This window comes from Periplaneta americana, chromosome 16 (genome assembly GCF_040183065.1).
Source record: "Periplaneta americana isolate PAMFEO1 chromosome 16, P.americana_PAMFEO1_priV1, whole genome shotgun sequence".
Taxonomy (NCBI): Eukaryota; Metazoa; Arthropoda; class Insecta; order Blattodea; family Blattidae; genus Periplaneta; species Periplaneta americana.
In genome coordinates, this window is record NC_091132.1 from 34,974,174 (window position 1) to 34,999,816 (window position 25,643).

Sequence of the window (25,643 nt, forward strand, 5' to 3'; positions counted from 1 at the left end):
GGCGAGTACAGCAGCGTACATAACGAAGGAACCCCGGTCCACATTGCAACGCAATGTGTGCAGTTGTGTTGTCCTGCTCAAGTATTTAGTACGAGTTCAATAGTGTAGTGCAGATCCATTCATAATGTCGAAGTCAAAACGTTAAATTCGCTTAGAGATACGAAATGCAATTAAGAAGTATGAGAGTGACATTTTATGTATTAACGAAGGCAATATCGTGTGTAATGTATTTAAAATTGAAATAAAAACCAGAACAACTCAGGATATAGAGAAACATTGCAACAGTACATCGCACAGGAAATGCGTTGAAATGAAATCTGATGAACCATCATCATCATCATCATCATCATCATCATCATCATCATCATGTTGTGCTGGTCTAAACGACGCGTGCAACATGATGCTCAGTGCAAATATTCCTCTAAAGAAATTTAGTGATCCCCATTTTAGAGTTTTTCTTCAGAAATTCTCTCGATACAAAAACCGTTTAAGGGGACACTCAACTATATTTTGGAACTTTTTTCCTATTTGACCAATCTTTTTCAAATTTGGAGGAAAAGTTTAATATACACATGGAAAGTGACATGCAAAATCTCAGCTCATTAGATCCAATACTTTTCAAAATAAAAAATATTTCAATTTGTAATCAATCATTAATTGAAATATCACTTTTAATTATCATTTTTTATTTTTTGGCTTTGTGCATTTGACTGTGACTTCTCAATGAATAGGGGAAGAATTCTGCGTATTGATTTAGTTCTGTCACGTAAATTAGTGTAGAAATTTGACACTTTTTCTCCAATTTTTAAGTTGAGTGTCTCCTTAAGCGATAGGCGAAGACGATTCAGCTTCGACAACTTACGAGAATATATCGTCGTTTACTGCAACGCTGGTAATTGCATCAATGATGACGAGGACTGAACTTGCAAGATATGTGCTACACTACTACAGTACGTTATTTTTCTTTTCCTTCTGACTGTACGGAGATACAGTAGCATGCTGACATCGTCTGTTTACGTTTAAAACCTGTTGAGCCAATGGTTTGAATGAAAAAAAAATGTAACATATAGTAAATGTGCACCTACATTCAACGATAAGTCATCCCGCATCCACTGTCTACAAATATTATCTGAAATTATTTTTATTTTCTCTTCGTAAGTAGAAATATATTGTATCATTGTTATATCATCATCATTCATCACCACAACCACTTCCACTATCACCACTACCACCACCACCACCACCACCACCATCACCACCACCACCACCACCATCATCATCATCATCATCATCATCATATTAAGGAATTCATTTTCAAAACGTCTCTTGTCCACCCGATAACGAAAATAAGCATCCCTTGTCCATGCATTCTTTAATTATAACTCCACATACAACTGCCATAATTTGGTTTCAGAACGCCTTCTAAACCACAAAAATCCTGCGTTAAAAGTGACTATTGGAATCAAACTTAGTCTTGTCCACAGCAAAATTGCGACAAAATATTATTAGTTCTAGCCTTTGAATCAAAGAATCTCATGCTCCCATTTGATTCTAAGTGCACCAGACCTCTTGGTTTCATAATGTATCTTGCCTAGCTGATAAGAAATTGTAGGCCTATAAACGTTTTCCGTGATTTCCCACAAAGTTATGGGAATGGACAAGAGTAGTTTTGAAAATGAACTCCATTATATAATTCACGAATTAGGCATTCTTGCTTGTTCCAGTCCATTAGTTCACCTTTTAGTTCTTCTAACTTGGTTGATACTGGAAGGCTATTTTGGCAGGCGATGGTCTCCCTTTCTTAGAACATGTTGGCTCTATCTTTGCTAATATTCTTAGGTTTTATCATTTAACCCTTAAATTCGCAAAGTATCCTATAAGATACACAGGTTAATAGGCTATACGCTATAATTTTAATAGTACAATAGGAAAAAAATTGGTAGGAAAATTAAAATTATAATATTGTACGACATGTAAAATATGGACATTGCGATAGTTGTTTTCTTTACGGTCCGACAAGGTTTAATAAACTAGTGTGAGAAATGAAATTTTGCCACTTCCGACGGCCTTCACATGCTTTGTCATCGAACAACAGATGACAGCGTCTTGCCATCCTAACGGCAAACACCAGCCAGCTCTTCCTCTTCCCGTTCCGTGATCACTTGATCAAATCTCAGTCCCCCTCGCGTATGTGGTACCTAAGAGGTTACGTCCAATTTCGGCTTCCCCTTCAAAATTTTCTAGAGTTCCTTCAGTGGAGCAGCGTAACCCGGAGTGAGACTAGTGGCCAACAGGCTTGGAGCTCACATATTTAGTTTTGTACAGCCCCCAACCCCTTGCAAGGACGCGTTTTGCGTACCTTTTAAAATTTTTCCTCCCAATTCTCTTTCGATTTTTCGATTTCGATTTTTCGAAATTTTGCCAATTTGAGGGTTAAGGCAAATACTTTAAACTCATTAATTTCTTATAAGATCTGATTTTTTACATCCTTTTTTACTCTGAGAAATTTAATTTGAATCACCTAGACTCTATTTTGCCCTTGATTTTTAGAATCTATGTTTCGCAGACAGCAGATATGATCATCGTCCTGTAGAATTTCATTTCTTTGTATTTTCCATAGTATCGTCCTAGATTTCTTCTAATTGTTTCACACACTCTTGAGAAGTTTAATTAATTTGTGTTTGTTATATTGATTATAGTCGTGTCTGAAAATACATCCAAGGTATTTGGAATTATTATTATTATTATTATTATTATTATTATTATTATTATTATTATTATTATTATTATTGTTGTTTTGTTATCGATTTCTAAATGTTCAAGAAACACACTTTATTAGCGTTCATGTTAGTGAAATGTGATGCTTGTCATATCGTTCTTTTAGTCATCCTCTCTCTCTCTCTCTCTCTCTCTCTCTCTCTCTCTCTCTCTCTCCGCCTCCTTTTGTATAGTCTTTATCTTTTTTGTAGGCTACTTTGTGGAGATCTGCACGTAATGCATCCTAGCTCTTCTTTAGAGATAACGTCTGTACTATACTAAAGACTCTAAACCAAATTTCTACAAAATATCGATGTCATATAACACATCAAAGATTTTTTTATTTGCTTCTGTATCGACCATGTTAAATGCCTCGCCTATAAATATAAATTAAGGGCATTAAAGTTCTACAATGTTCAGATCAGTACATTTCCTGAATTTTTACATCGAAATCTGTGAAGTATTGAATTATTTGACGCAGTATTTTTTTATTTGTATTCTAACATTAAATAGGTTTCTAACGGTTATTCTGAAATAACTGCGTAAAGTATTTTTAATGGTTATATTGAAATGTGTATTGCAGATTAAAGAAAATTCCAGTAAGCTACGTCAATCACTAATGTGCCACACATTCCTTTCAAATTATTTTTGCATTCTAAATTGAAATATTGTATAAATATTAAATCACAGGAAAGTTAAAATTGTCGTGATGATGATGGTAATAATAATAATAATAATAATAATAATAATAATAATAATAATAATAATAATAATAGTATTGAAAATGGAAAACCCCTTTGAAAGAATCTCCTTATTGAAACGTTTTAAATGCAGAAGAACTTCGATAAATGTGGTCGTAGTATTACATTTTTCCAAACGGAGCTTCGGGGCGAAAGCAAGCTATCCAGGCAGCTTCTTTCAACTGCAGTTGTTAATTGCGTCGGCGTATGTATACAACACAAAAAATGTGAAAAGACGCTTCAGGTTTCATAACAGTATTTCTTTTCACCTCCAAGCAATATAAAACTAATATATCGTATCGTATTCACGGTACATGAACTCCATGAGACACGTAATCAATACCAGACTTAGAAATAGTAGGCCTATTACTTAAGGTACATTGGATACAAACAATTTGTACACACAGAATTATCGTCAAATAAGTCAATTATTAATGTATTGTGAGTAACACAGTTTACCATAACATAGGGATTCAATATAGGAAATCAATTATTTGTAAATACTGTCTTCCCTGCATGTTTCACAGGGAAATTTTATAAGGAAATGTATCAAAGGACTAAAAATACATTGAAATGCACTAACAACTGTAGTGCATACATTATATCTTTCCACACTCGCATGCGGACAGCTGCGCTCTGCTCTGCAACTTCCACACTACTTCTCGCGAGTGTGGAAAGATAAAATATATACACTGTATTTCATTTCTTTAATAGGCTCAGAGGAATTAATTAAATCGAATTCTGAAATGTAACTTCATTTGTTTCTGGATTTTACCTTTGCTAATGTACAATGTTATTTAATTTTGCATTATTTCTGCCACGGCTTCAGAAACTCGATATGAAATACATTGGAAATATAACAACCATTGACTGTAGAAGAAAGAAATTTAAAATTTTAAATAAAGGAAATTAAGTTATATTTTAGAATTTAATTTTATTACTTCCTCTGAACCTGTTCAGAAAATGAAATAGTTCTTAGTGTATTAATATTTTCCTTATAACATTTTTCTATGAAATACGCAGGGAAGATATTATTTACAAATATGTGATTTTTCATGTTAAATCCCAATGCATAGTAACCTGTGTTATACAACATATGACGAACACATTGTGATGCTATAATGCTGAGCATAAAAAATGAAGAAAGAAAAACATAGAACCACGTCCCGGTACCAAAGAAAAATTTATGAACATCATTTTCATGGAAGAATTTAAAAACTGATTTTTGTAGCATTAGAGCAGAAATTTTTCTATTTTTCGTGTAACACTGCTTTTAAAAGCCATGAATGTCTCTCTAGGTAGTTACTAAAGTGAAATTTAATATTAATTTATTTGCATTTAGATTTAATTGTTGTTCACTGTATTAATACAAACTTATGTAAAGATTTTTATGTTATTTAGGTATGATTTCAAAGTGGAAATGACATTAGTTGATTATGATTAGAAGCTGCCAAACATATTAATGATTCCCTTAAATCAAAATAATATTTCAGCAATGCCATCACGAGGCATGCCAGAAATTTAAATATCATAACATTGATAATACCATTATCTGAACGGGATGTATAACTGCATGATGTAGTTGTCGACAATTGTATTGTTAATATACCAGAAACCGGAAGTTATATTGTATTTGTGTATCACACCGTAAGTTAAAAGTTATGTGAAATTATTCTGATCATGAGGCAAATAACAGAGTGACAATTATTTGTATTTACACTTTTCATGCGACCAAACATTCATGACTGACAGTTTTAGTGATTCTGATGTATTTGATAACAGTGGCAGTGATATATAATTGTGAGGCAATGAAGGTGTGACTAAGAGTTTTGTTATGACACACAATATTTATTTTCTCTATATTATTTATTGTTGTGGTTATTATAATTTTATTGCTGTAATTATTGTAATATCATTGTATATTATATGCCACTGCCACCGGGTGTTTATCCAATTGCAGTGTTAATGAATGACATAGCCCACATATAAGACAGGAGTGGCTTAATAGATAGCCTATGTTTATATATCAGTCGATAAATCAAGAATGATTGACAGTAGTGTTGTATTTGTGAGCACACAATAACACAGTGTGATTGAGAGTTGTGTTGTAATGTAAGAAGATAGGATTGACTGACAGTTGTGTTGTGGTTGTAAGATAGACAAAATATGAGTGACCGACAGTTGCATCATGACTGTAAAACATGCAATAAGACTGGAGTGATTGTCAACTATGTTGTGATTTTAAGATACAGGTATACATACAATAAAACTAGAGTGATTGACAATTCTGTTGTGTTTTAAAAACATGTAGTGAGGTAGAGTGACTGACAATAATTGTGTTACGATTGATTATAGACATATAATAAGATAGGAGTGACTGACAATTGCATTGTGATTATAAAACATATTTTAAGACTGGAGTGACAGAAGTTGGGTTGTGTTGGAAGTAACCTATATTTTAATTGTGAGAAGCATAGTATGATTATTATGACAGACAACTGTGTTATGATTATATGATACGGTACTCAATAAAATAGGAGATATATTGTAAGATAAGTATGACTGACAACTGGTACTCAATAAAATAGGAGATATATTGTAAGATAAGTATGACTGACAACTATATTATGATTATATGATACAGTTCTTAATAAAATAGGAGATATATTGTAAGATAAGTATGACTGACAACTATATTATGATTATATGATACAGTTCTTAATAAAATAGGAGATATATTGTAAGATAAGTATGACTGACAACTATATTATGATTATATGATACAGTTCTTAATAAAATAGGAGATATATTGTAAGATAAGTATGACTGACAACTATATTATGATTATATGATACAGTTCTTAATAAAATAGGAGATATATTGTAAGATAAGTATGACTACAACTGTGTTATGATTATATGATACGGTACTCAATAAAATAGGAGATATATTGTAAGATAAGTATGACTGACAACTGTGTTATAATTATATGATAAGTAACTCAATAAAATAGGAGATATAGTGTAAGATAAGTATGACTGACAACTGGTACTCAATAAAATAGGAGATATATTGTAAGTTAAGTATGACTGACAACTGTGTTATGATTATATGATACGATACTCAATAAAATAGGAGATATATTGTAAGATAAGTATAACTGACAATTGTGTTATGGTTGTAAAATAAACAGCGAACAAGCATTGCTTTATAGTTATATGTTTTATGGATTACTTTATAAATACAGAATAACTGATAGTCATGTTATTTATGTAACCATGCTACAAGACACGTATACCTGACAGTTGTGTTGTGATGATTGTAAGACAATAAGACAGGAGTCGCGATTGGTTGTAATTGTGAGACAATAACATTAGAGGTACATAGTAAGTCAAGTATGGCTGATTGTTGTGTTGCGGTTGTACGACACAGAATAATACTGGTGTGACTTTACAGTTTTATTGTGATTGTATTCACGCAATAAAAAGGAGTGGCTGACAGTTGTGTTGTGATTATATTACATAAAACAAGACAGAGTGGTTGACAGCGGTGTTGTAGTTGTGAGACACTTAATAAGATTGAAAGTATATTTTAACCACGAGGTACATAGTAAAAATCAAGTGTGTCTGAGAATTGTAATACCTGACACACAATAAGACAGGAGTGACTTACCATTGTGTTGTGTTTATTGTTTATGGATCACTATAAATCAAGAGTGATTGACGGTCTTGTTTTATCTGTAAGCACACAATAAGTCAGGAGTTTCAGACAGTTGTGTTGTGATAGTAACAAAAATAACAGTACAAGGGTGTTGTGATTGTGAGGTATTCAACAAGACTGGAAGTATATATTTTAATTACGAGATACATAGTAAGATCTCGCTTAACGATATATGTCAGAGGAAAAACAATTTGTTCGTATACGGTACATCTTAAATTTGATTACTGAAATATGTTACAAATCAGATATGTATGCAATGGAGAGAGAAAGGAACTGGCCACCGTACTCTATTATCTCCAGGCTTTGTTTCCTCATGAGTAATGTTTTATTAGTGCCACTTATGAGTTTTCAATCAGTCTTTGGACAATTGACTAAACGACAACATAGTAAGAGAGGTGTAACTGACAGTTATATTGTTCGTGAGGCACAGAATAAGGTACAAGTTACTGAGAGTTGTATTGTAATTGCGTGTCACACAATAAAATAAATTTCTGTAACAGTTATGTTTGTTAGCTATACAACAAGAGAGACGTGTCTGAATATTGTGATTAAATGCCACATAACAATATATATATCTTTGAAAATAATGAATACGTACGTTACAGTAAGACAGAAGTAACTTAGAATTGTGTCTCGTTTATATGTCATCGAATAAGAAAATTGTGTCTGACAATTGTGTTTATGTGCCACATAATAAGATAATATTTTATATTTGTGTTCATGTGCTACAAATTAAGACACTAGTGCCTAATAGTTGTAGCCTAGTGTTTTTGATAAATGTGTTCATGAGCCATTCAAAGGGACAAGGTTATCTGACAACTGTGTTTGTATCTCACAATAATTAGATTATCTAACTGTAATGACTATCACATGAATTTAAAAAACTCGACAAAATTAAAAGAAATGTCACAAAGAAATTACTTAAAATTCAGAAAATTGTATGTATATAGGGCCTAGACATACCTGAAAACAATATACAGGGACATCATTTTATTTTTACTAACATTTTTAATATTAACTTGCCTATACCTCTGGATCAACGCCGTTTGCTATCCCCTTCCACAACTGGAGTTCGATGATACTGGCGTAGGCTAATATACAAACGAATCACTCTACTAGGTATAGGAGGGAAGAAAAGTAGTTCATCCATTTACGTAAACTAGGAAATATTGTGCTTTTGAGTTTAATAATTTTCATTAGGTTTTTGTTTAATCAAAATACAGTACAGTATTAACAATGAGTGTTTTTACTCACGAACTGAGCTGTCCATGTGGACGTATTCATTATGCAGTGTATATTATACTGTCTACAGCACATTAGCGTACAATATAGAGAATGAAGTTAAATTGAAAAATAATCATATGGATATTTAAACACACTTTTTTATATGGTGGCCGTTCATTTCGATGCAGGGTTCAGTTCTAATGTGCATATTATCGCACTATAGACTATTGTACCTAATCCCAATTACCAGTTTCGTTCTTCGTACTAGTAACTCATGTTGAAACAATTCTGTACCTACTCTATAAAAGAGTACCTTACGTACTATAAATTCAATCTTCACTTCTGCCCGATCCGAAAAGATAAAATTATTCAGACATACTATCTACTGTCCGTCCAAGTGGTTATGTCATAAGGTCGTAGAAAGGAGGGAAATCACGTGACAGTTAATTACTTAACGAAGCCCTTTTATTTAAGTTATTTTAAACAGTTGTATAATATTACGTATACATCCAATTCCTAACAGAAATTAATGTTCTCAGGAAAGAGCCAAGACAGCCCAACCACTAGCTGGCGAATAAAAGCTGATGGGGTTAACCATGATACGACGTAGGCAAATGGATGACAGTACCTGTGCGAAAATAATTCAATATTGAAAGTTCTTTCGTCACTGGAAAACGCGAACATATTTTTGGAACGTACTGTGGCTACTATGACTGTATATGCGGTCTTAGATCTGTGTGGAAGACGGTTGAACTTCGTTAGTAGAAGGGGTGGGAGTGAAGTACATTAAAAAACTCAGGTACAATAAAAATTGAAGTAAAAATAAAATGATGTCCCTGTAGAAGTGTTTGACAATTGTGCTGAATTTTATCAAACAATAAGACAGAAATATCTGAAATTTGTGTTTTTGTGTCATAATAAGATTGTGTATATTTTTTTATTGGGTTATTTTACGACGCTGTATCAACATCATGGTTATTTAGCGTCTGAATGAAATGAAGGTGATAATGCCGGTGAAATGAGTCCGGGGTCCAGCACCGAAAGTTACCCAGCATTTACTCGTATTTGGTTGAGGGAAAACCCCGGAAAAAACCTCAACCAGGTAACTTGTCCCGACCGGGATTCGAACCCGGGCCACCTGGTTTCGCGGGCAGACGCGCTGACCGTTACTCCACAGGTGTGGACTTGTGTATCTCTTCACACAAGATACGAATACCTGACAGTTACATTTAAGTGTTACAAAATGAGACAGTTGTGTTTAAGTGGAAACTTAAGAAGGATGTGTCTTACAATTGTGTATAAAGGTTGAACTGTAGGTAATGTTATTAATTTCAGAGGTTTATTCTTTGAGATATTTCAAACAAGAATGTGTTAATATAAATTTGCTAGTTTTTGCTTCCTTTTCGAGATAAAAATTATTTTAGGCCTATATGAAAGAAACATTTCATTGCTTGTTTTGGGGAAGCTTTCACTTGAATTCCCAATATGTTCAATCAATTTAAGAGAGCAGTGTTTTATGATAATAAATAGTTCAAAGAATTTTAGTTTTTACTTTTAAATGTGCAGTAATTTGATCCGAACAAAAATTAATTTGCAGAACGGAAAGTTTCGAATGCATTTTAGTATTTAAAGGACAAAACTAAAATTCTTGCAATCATTTATTATCATAATACATTACTTTCTTAAATGACTGAGAATATTGGGAATCCAATCAGTAGCTTTTCCAAAACACGCTATGAAATATTTCGTATGGAATAATTTTTATCTCGGAACAAAAAGCAAAAGCAAGCAAAGTTGTATTATTTTTTTAATATCTCAAAGAATAACCCCCTGAAATTAATGACATTACTTCCGGTTCACCATGTATGTCCACACAATAAGATAGAAGTGTCGAAAGTTATGTTTATGTGCCACTCAATAAGATTACAATATCTGAAAATTGTTTTTGTCACAGGAACGGGACTTCGACAAGCACGTGACCTACTGCCAGGAGGAGCCCACAGCCCAGGACTTCCTGCTGGAAAATGACGCAGTCAGGGACTTCTTTGAGGTCAGTCTAATATACTGCACAATTATGGTCTGGCCTTATTAACACAATACATCCAGCATAAGGACATACTCCAACTCATATCATGGTAAGATTTAACTATAAAGAGTGAAAATTGGCAATGGTTCGTTTGCAGCAGCATTGATCGGCAATATTAATAAACTGAAAAGCGCACAAATGTGCATTGTTTCAACCTTAGTTAGTTTGCATTTGCGTAGTCGCGTATTGATCTTAGTCTTTTTGTGCATAGTTCTATGTGGTAGCGTTCACAGACTTCACTACACAATTCACACACGCATGCTTGGGTTGGGTCGTGATACGTCTTGTTGGTACAGATTAGGTGACGGAAGCCGTGGATTGCCAGTCTAGTCACGACGTGCCGCAGTTCGAAATTTGGGCTCGTTCATGTTCGGTCTATCATGGCTCCGGTGCCGTAGAACTCAGGCCATACTTCTTCTCTTTTCCTCTCCATGATCTTCATTTGGTTTCCAAAAGCCTTGGTGTGTTGTAACAAATACCGAAGTTTGATGTCTTCTATTAGGAAAGGTTCTCTAGCTAGGAGATATACCAATCGCGATCTAGTTGTTTTTGATAGTCCAAGTGCTCTTTTTAGATAGGTTGATTTTACGTTTTCTAATTCATTTAGGTTACTTTCTGTGAGATGATTCCTTATAACCTCAATTCCGTAGCATAGTATCTGCATGATTTTGGCCTTGAATATGTTTAGGGCTGTTTCCAGGCTGAGTAGCCGTATATTTTTTATGTCGTTCGTTGCCATTACTGCTTGGGCTGTCCTCTCTGTCACGTGTTTTGTGAAGCATTTGGCGGTTGGCTGCAATGTCATTCCGAGGTATTTGAAGTCTGGTGAGATTTTGATTTTTTGCCCTCTGATGCTGATTTCAGCAGCTGCGGGTGCTTTGCCCCCATTTCTAAATATCATCATTTCCGTCTTTAGTATGTTTATGTGAAACTCGTGTTTAGTGCACCATTCGTCTATTTTCCCTATTGTTTCCTGTATGTCAGTTGATCCGACGACTATATCACCTGCATATGCATAAATGTGTACATCTTATTCTTTCTCTGGGATACGTAGGACTTCTTCAGTGGCGAGGATGTACAGCATGGGACTCATTGGGTCTCCCTGTAGAACTCCGTTCGATTGCGTTATAGGGTTTGAGATGGACAGATTGTCTGATATTGTTATTATGTTGTATTTGAGGACTGACCTGATTATTCTTGTCCAGACGTTTTCTTTCCCTATTGTTTCTTCCAGTTTTTGATCAGCAATATTTAATAACGGTAAACCTTTCTCATTTAAAGTGCCTAATAGTAATTAAAAATACGACTTAAATTATTTTTACAAATAATTAGGACACTCGCTAGGTGTAGGGTAAACATTGGTAATTTCGTGGCAGTGGTTATTTCGTGATACTTTTTCTTTGCTCTTTTGTGAACTAACCAATGGTGTTACGAGATCCAAATTTCCGCCAAGGGATTGCATATGTTGTCCAGTTTCCAGAAACATACAGCTAAGCTTTGTGTGACTATTGTAGTTGCTTCAGTGAGCTTTTATGTTTGGAGAGAGCAAGTTTGCGTCGACTTCTCAGGCATACAAATTTTGTGGATGTTTGTAATTACATTACAGACTTATTACTAAAGGTAAGCATATGATATTTAGTACAAAGATTTATTGTATCTTCATGAAATTTTAGGAAATGTTTTTGGAATTTTAGATACATCTGTAGTCACCATATAGGCTTAGCTTTACTGATAGAAATCTTAGCTGTTTGAGGCGAAATTTTGTTGAGCATTATGTGTTACAATTTTTAAAATAGTATAAAATGTATTACAATTGGAATTTTAGAAATCTGAAGACAAGATGTGATAACAAAAAAGAAAACGGAGACGCAATGGGTTCAGTGTAGCTTCTGTTTGATTTGTTATCATGCTAAGTGTCAATGATGAGTGCTAGATGACTTGCAAGAATTGTGACAGAAGATGGAACATGGCTCCGCCATTTTGGACCGGAGACAGAGGCAGACAATGGAGTGGCATCATGCAAATTCACCAAAGAAATAGAAATTCAAAAGTACACCTTCGGCAGGAAACGTTATGGTTACTGTGTTTTTCGATTCAGAAGGACTCTTGCTTGTGGACATCATGCCACACGGAACCACCATTAATACTGACGGGTTTGTTGCAACTCTCAAAAAACTTCAAATTCGACTGAGTCGTGTTCGACGACATCGGGAGAAGCAGGATGTTCTGCTATTGCACGACAACGCACAGCCATATGTCAGTCACAAGACCACAGACCAGATCAGAAAATTCGGATAGACAACACTGAAACATCCGCCTTACAGTCCTGAACTGGCACCATGCGATTACCATCTCTTTGGTAAACTGAAGAATCCTTTCGCGGAACGAGGTTAGAAGATGACTCCCTTGTACACGCTGCTAAAGAGTGGCTCAGACGTGTTGGTCCAGACTTTTACCGTGCTGGTCTACAGGCCCTCGTTCCTAGGTTACGTAAGGTAGTTGAAAGGGACAGGGATTATGTGGAAAAGTGACATTTTGTTCCTTAAGGATGCAGCTACATTCTGTGAAAATAGCAAAGCTGTAGGATAAAAATATAATTTTTAAACAAACGTTATGCATTACTTTTGGAGTTACCCTAGTAATATAGGCTATAGTAAAGTCCGTAATAAAAGTGTTCACCCTTTCAGGGCAAAGAAGATCCCTTTTCAATTTCAATTTTTACTTTGATTTCATTCTTATTATGTGTTGATATGTATTTCTATGTTTTCTTGCTATGAATATTAGACGGAATTACTATGTTTGAAGTCTTGTAACAATAAATGAGAATTCCATTTGACTTTAATGAATTTTTCCACAATTCTTCTACCTCTCACGAAATTATCAATGCAATATCACGAAATTACCAAGGTTATCACGAAATAACGAACCTTTCAGCTTAAGTTGTAAAAGTGGTTTTGGCACATATTCAAGAACGTATCCAATCTTTTATGTCTCCAGATTTGTACAGCAAGTTATCGTCTTTTAGATGAAAAAATCGGAATAAGGATATATTTACGCATTTGCATTTTAAATTAGTTTTCATGAAATTATCACGAAATTACCAATGTTTACCCTATACGGAAGAAGAATTCTCAAGTGCATCTTCGAAGATATGCTGGATGGAGGGCAATGGAGACGAATATATAATTTGGAGTTTAAGGGTCCCTTCAGACGAAACCACGTTCAGTGGCACGTCAGTAGCGCTGCTAACGGACGACTGTTGGGCCATCAATTCACTACACCGTCACGACACTGTACAGACTTAATTAGAAAAATATGTCACGACAGAATAATATAGAACGACGATAATAATAATAATAATAATAATAATAATAATAATAATAATAATAATAATAATGTAACGATAGACTACTAACTTGCTGGACTAGTGCGAATTACGGATATATTAATTATATAGTAAAATCCCCTTTATTTCACGTTACAATAAAATAACGCGTCTAAATTAATGTAGCCAACTAAATAAAATATTAACAAAGATATGAAAAAATTAGCTGATCTCAGGTATATTCTAGTATATTGGTTGAATTATTCGTACGTGCTATGATTGGTTTCATGTTTGGTGCCTATTATATTTAATTTTGAATTCTTAAAAAGTAAACAGAAATATGTTTTATGCTATATCGTTCCTCATTTGCGTAATTTTAAATTAATAATTTTATTGTCCTGCTGCAAATCATCAAACAAGGTATGGAATAGTCCAAGATTCTGTCTTTCCAAAACTAATGGATGGACTCAAATTCTTCTTCTATTTCTACGTCTATTCTTTCTCTATATGAACAAATTTGCCAAAAGTATATCTCTTTCTACGTCCATTTTCACTGGAAGACTGAAAAATTCTCTACAAAAATTTAGCAGCGTCACTAACGAGCCACTAAAAGTGGCCTCGTCTGAAAGGACACTAATAGTCTGTATAATGAACCAGATATAGTAAGACATATTAAAATTAGTAGATTGAAATGTGTTCGTAATGTGATGAGAAAGAAGGACGACCGCTTAACAACGATGCTGTTTATCTTGAAACCAGAGTGGACTAGACAAAGGGGAAGACCAAATTTAAGATAGAAAATGAAGTGAAGGAGAACACAAAAAACCCTATATGAAGGAACTGGAGGAAATTGGCAATAAATAGGGAAGATTGGAAAACACATCTTAGAAAGGCCGACATTCACTTATAGCAGTACAGCCAGAAATGATCATGATTTTGATGACGATAACGAAGATTAGGGCTCTATTGTATATAAATCAAAAGTCGTGCTGGAGGTATATATATTCCCGATAGTACTGATGGAATGGTAAATTAAATTATTTATCTTGATGTACGTATCATATGCACGAGCTCAGATGTATAGGACATCACTGTAGAGCTCAGTCAAAGCTTACAAGCAAATTCTTCGCTACTCTGAGCTCTGGATGCCCTTGTTTTTAAAAGACAGTACAATTGCTCTGAGCGATGACGTCACAGAAGAAAACGCTTCTTAATCTTTAGATGAGGATAACTATTTATTAGTTACTCATTTAATAATAATATTGTAGAAAAAATTATGTGCCAACGAACTGTTAAACGCCAGGAACTGACATACCTTAAATCATAGCCTGGAAGAGAAAAATGACATAAATAAATGTAAGGAAGTCAACTACCTAATGGGGTTTGAAATATCTCGTGCTCTAAAGCTTTTTAATAGGACAGAATTTCTCAAAAGAGTAACGATTAAAATAGCTTAAATAACTTGTCCGTAAGAGGTTTTTAATTTTGAAAACTACGAATTTCTCTACCAAGTATCGAGATAAGAATTTAGAAAGTTCCTGATTGTATTAAAGAGGAGGGTTAAAAAAAGAAGGAAGAAAAATCGTATATTATTCACTGGCTCTTGATGACAGCAGTGACATTACTGATACAGCAAAGTTTGAGATTTTTATCCGCGGGATTGATCAAGATGTTAGTACAGGAACCACCACTGGTTGTAGTTTTCATGCCAAGTAACTTTCCTCCGTCTCCTTACTTCATAGGCTGTCTGTCGCATAGAATCACTGGAGCTCGAGTTTTGGTCACCGCTGATATAGACAGAAGCGTGATTCCCCGGTAAAGAAAATCCGACTCCATAGAATTAAATATGTATGTCACTATTGTATTGATTAAGGCTGATTGAGTGGAAGAGGGGGCCTTATGGATTTAACTCTGCCAGCGAAAATAAAACATTCTATTCTATTGATCATCTGCACAATCACCATGTTTCTGACACCACAAAACACGGCTAGCTGAACATCGGGATCAAAAGCAAATAAATACGATGTAACAAATCCAATCAATAACTGATTTGTAATTTATATAATGAAACTGACCAAAATAAAATACCATAATTTTTAATACAAGTAGAAGATTGGCACTATTTAAAATTCAATTGGAATATTAATAACATTTTTCTATAAACCGGCATCTGAGGCAGTGCACTACATTTGCATATAGGCCTAACTGTCAGTTTTTATACATAATATTAAGGTATATTTACACCCACAAAACGCAAAAAATGATGAAAAAATTAGAATTTTCAAAATATAACTATTTTAATAGAGAATTTTCTTCCCTTTAATTTGATATAAGAATTTTCGATTTATGCCTTATGGTTTTTCAGATAAGTCCCATTTTCCAAAATTCTGCGTCGTCAGCCACGGTCACTTCTACGAAGATCACTCCAAAAGTAATGCACAACATTTTTTTAAAATTCATGTTTTATTCTAAAACTTTGCAATTTATGGAGGTCATAGATACATCCTTCCCCCTTGTATTCAAATTTAATTTAAGTCGTTCCCGTGAGCGGCGCCAGAGAGTAGCTCAGACGTGTTGGTTCAGACTTTTATCCTGCAGGTATACAGGCCCTCATTCCAAGGTGGCGTAAGGCAGTTAAAAGGTACGGGGATTATGTGGAAAAGTGACATATTGTTCCTGAAGGATGTATCTACATTCTATGAAAATAGCAAAGCTGTAGGATAAAAATGTAACTTTTAAAGAAATATTGTGGATTACTTTTGGAGTGATCCTCGTAGCAGTCAATCCCCTCGTCCAGCATTGCTTGTAAAATAAACTTCTTTCTAGCCGCAAAATAAATGCATAGATATCAGGGCATGATTATTAGATTGAAAACACGTTTTTACATAATGAAGTAATTTATAATCTTTTACTGTTAGTCATAGAACTGTAAATTTGTGTGTCAGTGATGTACGTCATTTTAATAAGAGTCCAAAAGGAGAAATTAAAATTCTGTGGAGGAAGAGCATAAACCCTGGGACAAACACCATCGCAGGATTTGTTACATCAATGGAAAATAAGGACAAAAATGCCAAAAAACATTCAACACCTGAAGTTAAAACAAGGAGGAGGTATTTGAGAGGCAGAAAGAAGCTGAAACAGGACCGACATGAAGCTGCTTAAGGGGTGACATATGATGATGCAGTCTTCTAGGGTCTGAAAGTTTGTGGTTCATTTAGAATATTTAATTCTTTTAAACATGATATCTCAGTCAAATATGGTGATACCAAGAAGATATTGGTATCATTTTGAAGCTTGAAATGTCTCCTAGTGCCTGACAATGAGTAAAATAACATTAACTTAGTTAATAATTATCTATGGATTTTTTACATGATATATGCAACATAAAATATTAGTATAAGTTACATATATTGTAATATTTAATTAATGTAAATGAAAATAAAAAAATAGCTATATGTCAGGCACTAAAGAATAGTTTTAGCTATAAAAGAATGAAAAAAATGTGGCTCTATCTTAAAAACTGCATGAGCTATCATGTTTCAAGTTGTATGTCAAAATTATAAACAAAATAACTTTTATAAACAATTTGGACATAATTTCAAGGGATTTGTTCACTTCATCTCCTTTCTGGTACCATTCTCAATTGTATAAAAATTTTACAGAGCAAAATTATGCAAAACAAAATTTTTTGTATGTAAAGGTGTACATATACCTTAATTCCAATATTTAAACAGCGCTTCAAGAAAACCGATGTTTTCAGAATTCCAGTCTAATTATTTATTTACTGTTGACGTCGTACAAAATTTTGTCCAATATTCTTTTGAGAAGATTAACTCCGTACGTAGATGAAATTATTGGGGATCATCAGTGCGGTTTTCGGCGTAATAGATCGACTATTGATCAGATTTTTCGTATTCGACAGATAATGGAGAAAAAATGGGAGTATAAGGGTACAGTACATCAGTTATTCATAGATTTCAAAAAGCATATGACTCGGTTAAGAGGGAAGTATTATATGATATTCTTATTGAATTTGGTATTCCCAAGAAACTAGTTCGATTAATTAAAATGTGTCTCAGTGAAACATACAGCAGAGTCAGTATAGGTCAGTTTCTATCTGATCCTTTTCCAATTCACTGCGGGCTAAAGCAGGGAGATGCACTATCACCTTTACTTTTAACTTCGCTCTAGAATATCCCATTAGGAAAGTTCAGGATAACACAGAGGGTTTGGAATTGAACGGGTTACATCAGCTTCTTGTCTATGCAGATGACGTGAATATGTTAGGAGAAAATACACAAACGATAAGGGAAAACACGAAAATTTTACTTGAAGCAAGTAAAGCGATCAGTTTGGAAGTAAATCCCGAAAAGACAAAGTATATGATTATGTCTCGTGACCAGAATATTGTACGAAATGGAAATATACAAATTGGAGATTTATCCTTCGAAGAGGTAGAAAAATTCAAATATCTTGGAGCAACAGTAACAAATATAAATGACACTCGGGAGGAAATTAAACGCAGAATAAATATGGGAAATGCGTGTTATTATTCGGTTGAGAAGCTCTTATCATCCAGTCTGCTGTCCAAAAATCTGAAAGTTAGAATTTATAAAACAGTTATATTACCGGTTCTTCTGTATGGTTGTGAAACTTGGACTCTCACTCTGAGAGAGGAACATAGGTTGAGGGTGTTTGAGAATAAGGTGCTTAGGAAAATATTTGGGGCTAAGCGGGATGAAGTTACAGGAGAATGGAGAAAGTTACACAACACAGAACTGCACGCATTATGTTCTTCACCTGACATAATTAGGAAATTAAAATCCAGACGTTTGAGATGGGCAGGGCATGTAGCACGTATGGGCGAATCCAGAAATGCATATCGAGTGTTAGTTGGGAGACCGGAGGGAAAAAGACCTTTAGGGAGGCCGAGACGTAGATGGGAGGATAATATTAAAATGGATTTGAGGGAGGTGGGGTATGATGATAGAGACTGGATTAATCTTGCACAGGATAGGGACCGATGGCGGGCTTATGTGAGGACGGCAATGAACCTTCAGGTTCCTTAAAAGCCATTTGTAAGTAAGTATTATTTATTTACTTTCATTTATAGTATCTTTTCTACCATGCAGAGACTTTCTCGTAAAATTTTACTAATTTAGATTAATAGAATTAGAAGAAACAACACTCTTCTTTTCTTATGATAAATTTCAGGGCATTAAACCACTTTCGATCACTTCTCTCGTGTTAAATTTTATTTTTAAGGAAACAGACTCTATGTGAAATTGTTGGCACCAACGAAGAGAAACGACTGAGTGCCAATTCCAACCGATAAATGATCGGATACTAGAACGTAGGAGACAGTGGATGGGAAACAGATTAGTAAAAATGGCCAGAAATAAGTTAACTCAAGGTGAATGGAACGTCTGGCGACCATACAAGCGATGGAAGATTCACATTCGTTAGCAAAATACATGAAATTCCTCTCGTAATACAGAAAGGCTGCTCTTAACTGGAAGATAGGTTAAGTGCACGCCCACGAACGTAGAAATTGTTAGGGTAGGTCGTAGTGACATGTTGTACTAGTTTTCAGCATCATTTAGGGTTGAGGCACACCGACTCTGTAGGGTTGCTGTTACCGAAAAGGTAGGCGTGTACGCCGCTATAAAAAGAAATGCGATGACAAGAAATTCCTCGCGCTTCCTACCGAAATCTAAAATAAAACTTGTTGCTGCATATTGGAGCTGCAGTTCGTATGGCGAGATGTTTCATCCGCTTGAATTAGGCGGACCACAGGACTGGCTCTTCCAATTCGGGCACCAAGCTTAGCTGCTCTTTACACATTTCAGATTTCTTGGTAATTGCTCTTTGTTGTGACGTGTTGTGTTGTGTTTTGTGTTATATTGTACCATTTGTCATGAGTACAATGAAATAACTGGTGATTGAACAATTTGCTTTTATATTTATTCTGCGTGCTAGTAACTTATTATTCAGAAAAATCGATTGCTAGATTTTGGCGGGAATTATCTGTTCAGTAGGCTGATTCCCACATAACATTCTTCTACCTTCACAGTTGTATGCAAGTTTTTCTCTTAAATCATTTTGTATTCAGTATTTACGAATTAACTTACAACGAAGTTAGCCATACTTTTCACTTTTTAGTGGGTTATTTTACGATGCTTTATCAACTCCTGTGGTTACTTAACGTTTGAATGAGATGAAGATAATAACGGCGAAATGAGTCCAGTCGGTTACATTTTAATATGAATAATTGGGTTAAAATTAAGAGGCTGACTAAACATATCGGGATTTTGTATTGGTTTCCTCGACCATAAAATAATTCAGAATTCGATAAGTGCCGGATCGGTTCCCATTTTCACTATGTACCTACAGATAATGTTTCGCAAGACATTAACTCCTAATACTCGTACAGCAAGTCGTCTATCTTGTTGATTGGTTAGAGTTTCAGTTGATATCAACCCTTCCTCTTCAATTATGTAGCATATTATAATCTTTGGTATCCGCATGGTATCTAAATTCCGTCGACACGAATGCGTCCAACGGAATATAAATTTGTTTCAACTATGGTAGGTGGCTCTGAATGAGTATAGTATAAATCTTGTGGATGTCATTTCGATGGATTGAGTTTATGCGAGTAGTTGTTTGGGTCGGCGATGTTTGTATTTCCTGTTTATATCATATCTGCCAAGAGAATTTATTAGTTTGTTGTTGTTGAGTGCTGCCTTGTGAGAGAGTTTATTTGTGATTTTTTGTATATATTCGGAGAGATATTCTATTCGGAGGTCATCATGAAGTTGTCGTGTACTTGTTCCCCATCCACTGCCGTGAATGGTTCTCAATATTTTGTTTTGGATAGCTTGTAGCCTATCTTGTTCATGACGGATTTGCTAGCATATGCCCAAGCTGGTGCTGCGTATGTTATCATACTTCGAATTAAGGCTTTATAGACATGTAATTTAGTTTTATATTTTAATGCTGGAGTTTTAAATAGTGGATATAATTGAAGAAATCTACCCATGGATTTTCCTGTTAACTGAGTGACATGTTGGTTCCAAATTAGTGTTTTATCCATAGTTATTCCCAGATATCTGATTTTTGGGGTCCAGTTGATGCATGTATTGAATAATTTGACTCGGGTCCTGGGTTGGGCTTGTCGTTTTTGAAAAATGATTGCTGTACTCGTACAGACATGTCTATTAGGTGGCATGGTCCGCAAAGATGCCGATAGATGGCAGCAATCCAATGTCGTGCAATTACGAAATACGAAATACGAAAAGCCTTAAATTCCATAAGGGCAACGGCCTCCTACAGGAGAGTGTAGGGTGAGCTGAAGGTCTGCTACACTTGGGGAGCCAGTCCAAGAGAGCTTACACTATACACTTACAAACTAAACACATAAACAAATTATACTAACTTAACACGAAAAACAATACAGACTAAACACATAAATTATGCAAACTAAACATCCACACAAAAATATGCAAACTGAACACATAAATTATAATCCGAACACAACTGTTCACACTAAACACACGATAAAAGAAAAAGAAAAAAATTGCACAAACTGAACACATACATAATCTTAACTCACACACAAACTAAATACCAATTGCACACATAAATTGTACAGCCTAAACACCCATACTATCTAAACTAAACGCACAAAAACGATACAATTGAACACAAAAATAATACTAACTAAATACATGAACTATATCAACTACACACGGAGTCAAACTATCTAAACTAAAACACACAAAACCATACAATTGAACACAAATTACTTCGTTGTTAAAGCGACTATAAATGAAATCTTATAGGAAAAAAAATTAACATGGGTTTCGTTTCCTTAAAATGTCGTTCATTTTCAGAATGTTTTTAATATGACTAAATTTAACTAATTCGAAATAGGAAAATCAAGCCATTACTTGAATTCGCCGAGTAGCCCATACTTTTTTCCTAATAATTACTTTTCTGTAAAATGTACAAAGTGGCATCTGATAAACAACCTATCATCCCTGATCACATATAACAAATTGATCAGCCTAATGGACTTTGAAGGCAGAAACTTTTATCAGTTTCACTATGCTGCCATCTGGCGACTGCAAAAAAAGTCACTTTATAACCCTAATTGAATTGTATGGAATAGTAGATTGCAGCAGTACTTCCATCTAGCGGTCGTTACCAAAAATTTCATTTTCGACAGTAAAGACCCTGGTGGTTGTCCTCTTTTTATGTTGTCATTTCATAACATGGTAATGACCAATCTGATGTATGTGGTCAGGGCTATCAATTATGAAAATATTACATCCTATTCGGAGTATTAGTAAAAAGAGAATGTATTATTACTCAAAGCGTATGGTAATACTTAGGAAGTAGAGTATTTAACAAAGCACGTGTGCTTATGCCACGAGGGTTATAAATGGCCGACAGACTTTTCCTGGAGATCTCTATCAGTGCAAAATTCTTCTGCGAGCTTTAAGTCTATGACACGTGTCTCCCACAAACTTTACTTCCCTCCAGAGAAAGACACGCTAAAGATTCTATCGCCCTTTAAAATTCTACGCCCTAGGCCCTATATGAATCCGGGCCAACGGCTGGCATGGTGAAGCTAAACTAAGAAGGACAACGTCACGCAAAGTGTACCTAAGAATAAGGCTTTAGAATTTTGTGTGCATAATGTACTTTTTACTGTTACAGCAGTGGCGATTCTTCCATGAAGGATATGAGGATGATCCTATAGTTTAATTTCGTGCCTCTGAGGATAGAAAACATTTTAATTACAGATTTTGATTTTTAATGCGTCCCGACGTAATAATTTTCTTAAAACTTTCACTTTCTGTCTTGAGTTGTCGCCACTGCACATCTCAGACCTTAGGAATAATTTCCGAGGTACCATCCAAATATCTTACAGCAAACGGTTTTTTCTAGCAGTGAAGTTATGGACAGGGGAGGGTGCGGAGGGCGGGTTATAGCTTGACTTTAACCGCGTTTGAGGATCTGACCGTCTATCCTAAAGGTAAGCGTTCATTACATCGTATCGCACTCATCGGACGAATCGCACGGATCGGAAAAAGACAGTCTTTGCTGTAATTGTTATGTAACCGCTTTCACTACATCGTATCGCACACATCGGCTCTCGGCAAATCCGTCCACGTTTCTCGGATGAGCAACTTTCCGATGCGTGCGATCATGGCTTTCTTTAATAAGTCAATTTTAATTGGTCAACTGTTACTATTATGTTGTGCCATGTTCAGTGTCGCTCAAAATGGCAGACGGAAAACTTATTTCGCTTGTAGAAAATTGCGAAGAATTATGTAATTTGAGGCGTTCCCATTACAGTAATCAAGTCGTTTCTTACATCTATATTATGTAACCAATATCTCTTTCGTTTCTTCCTCTTCAATTAAGAACATGAAACAATTACAAATTCTTATTCGCTAACACTCATGGATAATAGACCTAACCTCAACTCCTCTATTTTCAGCAATGTCAATATCGTACGACGTCATATGTTTCAAACAGCTGATACAGAATCCGATGAGGCGATGAAGTAGAGCCGTTACAGTGAACGCACTGCACTTAAAATATCCGTTGCGTGCGATTCGTACGAGGAGTGTGAGACGATGTAGTGAACGCTTACCTTAATACTACTACCTTCTTTCTGAGTGGTGGAGTGGAAACCCTTACAGAGACTACAATATGAATTTTCAAGTACCCTTGTAGCCTCCTTAAATGCAGTTCATTGGTCATTTTAAAGGACTAGTATAAACGAAATAATAAATAATTTAAAATGATATAATATAAAAATAAAAAGAATAAAAAACAAAGTTACATGAAATAAATAAAATAAGCTATAATAAAACACAAGAATTAACAGGACTTTCAGATGACAGGACTGCCGAAAGAATATCTGAAGTTGTATTTGATCATTTAGAAGAATTTAACTGCAACAAGAAATTAATTGCGCATGCTGTATTATTATTATTATTATTACTATTATTATTATTATTATTAATATTATTATTATTGTTATTATTATTAGTTTCTGCCTTGGTCATCAGTCATCAATCTCATATCCTTCCTTACTTACTGGCTTTTAAGGAACCCGGAGGTTCATTGCCTCCCTCACATAAGCCCGCCATCGGTCCCTATCCTGTGCAAGATTAATCCAGTCTCGATCATCATATCTCACCTCCCTCAAATCCATTTTAATATTATCCTCCCATCTTCGTCTCGGCCTCCCTAAAGGTCTTTTTCCCTCCGGCCTCCCAACTAACACTCTATATGCATTTCTGGATTCGCCCATATGTGCTACATGCCCTGCCCATCTCAAACGTCTGGATTTAATGTTCCTAATTATGTCAGATGAAGAATACAATGCGTGCAGTTCTGCGTTGTGTAATTTTCTCCATTCTCCTGTAACTTCATCCCTCTTAGCCCGAAATATTTTCCTAAGCACCTTATTCTCAAACACCCTTAACCTATGTTCCTCTCTCAAAGTGAGAGTCCAAGTTTCACAACCATACAAAACAACTGGTAATATAACTGTTTTATAAATTCTAACTTTCAGATTTTTTGACAACAGACTGGATGATAAAAGCTTCTCAACTGAATAATAACACGCATTGCCCATATTTATTCTATGTTTAATTTCCTCCCGAATATCATTTATATTTGTTACTGTTGCTCCCATGTATTTGAATTTTTCCACCTCTTCAAAAGATAAATTTCCAATTTTTATATTTCCATTTCGTACAATATTCTGGTCACGAGACATAATCATATACTTTCTCTTTTCGAGATTTACTTCCAAACCTATCTCTTTACTTGCTTCAAGTAAAATTTCCGTGTTTTCCCTAATCGTTTGTGGATTTTTTCCAAACATATTCACGTCATCCGCATAGACAAGCAGCTGATGTAACCCGTTCAATTCCAAACCCTCTCTGTTATCCTGGACTTTCCTAATGGCATACTCTAGAGCAAAGTTAAAAAGTAAAGGTGATAGTGCATCTCCTTGCTTTAGCCCACAGTGAATTGGAAACGCTTCTGACAGAAACTGACCTATACGGACTCTGCTGTACGTTTCACTGAGACACATTTTAATTAATCGAACTATTTTTAGGGAATACCAAATTCAAGAAGAATATCATATAAAACTTTTCTCTTAACGGAGTCATATGCCTTTTTTAAATCTATGAATAACTGATGCACTGTACCCTTATACTCCCATTTTATTCTCCATTATCTGTCGAATACAAAATATCTGATCTATTACGCCCCAAAACCACACTGATGATCCGCAATAATTTTATCTACATATGGAGTTAATATTCTCAAAAGAATATAAGTACCCTTGTAGCAGCCTTAAATGCAGTTCATTGATCATTTTAAAAGAATAGTATAAACGAAATAATAAATATTTTAAAATGATATAATATAAAAATAAAAAGAATAAAAACCAAAATTACATAAAATAAATAAAATAAGTTATAATAAAACACAAGAATTAACAGGACTTTCAGATGACAGGACTGCCGAAAGAATATCTGAAGTTGTATTTGATCATTTAGAAAAATTTATCTGTAGCAAGAAATTAATTGCGTCTGCTGTATTATTATTATTATTATTATTATTATTATTATTATTATTATTATTATTATTATTATTATTATTATTATTATTAGTTTCTGTCTCGGTCATCAGTCGTCAATCTCATATCCTACATACAAAAGTTTCACGAGTCGCCACTGTATTACAGTGCATAAAA

General features: G+C 34.7%; 1 protein-coding gene across 6 annotated transcripts in view; it reads left to right on the forward strand.

Annotated features, from left to right (window-relative positions):
• The window catches only part of Obsc (Obscurin), a 439,567-nt gene that overhangs the window by 211,781 nt on the left and 202,143 nt on the right, over positions 1-25,643 (forward strand). For all 6 annotated transcript variants that reach the window (XM_069813004.1, XM_069813001.1, XM_069812999.1 and 3 more), the window contains one exon: positions 10,396-10,491. In XM_069813004.1, coding sequence (XP_069669105.1) covers positions 10,396-10,491 — 96 coding nt within the window. The remainder of the gene's footprint in view (positions 1-10,395; positions 10,492-25,643) is intronic.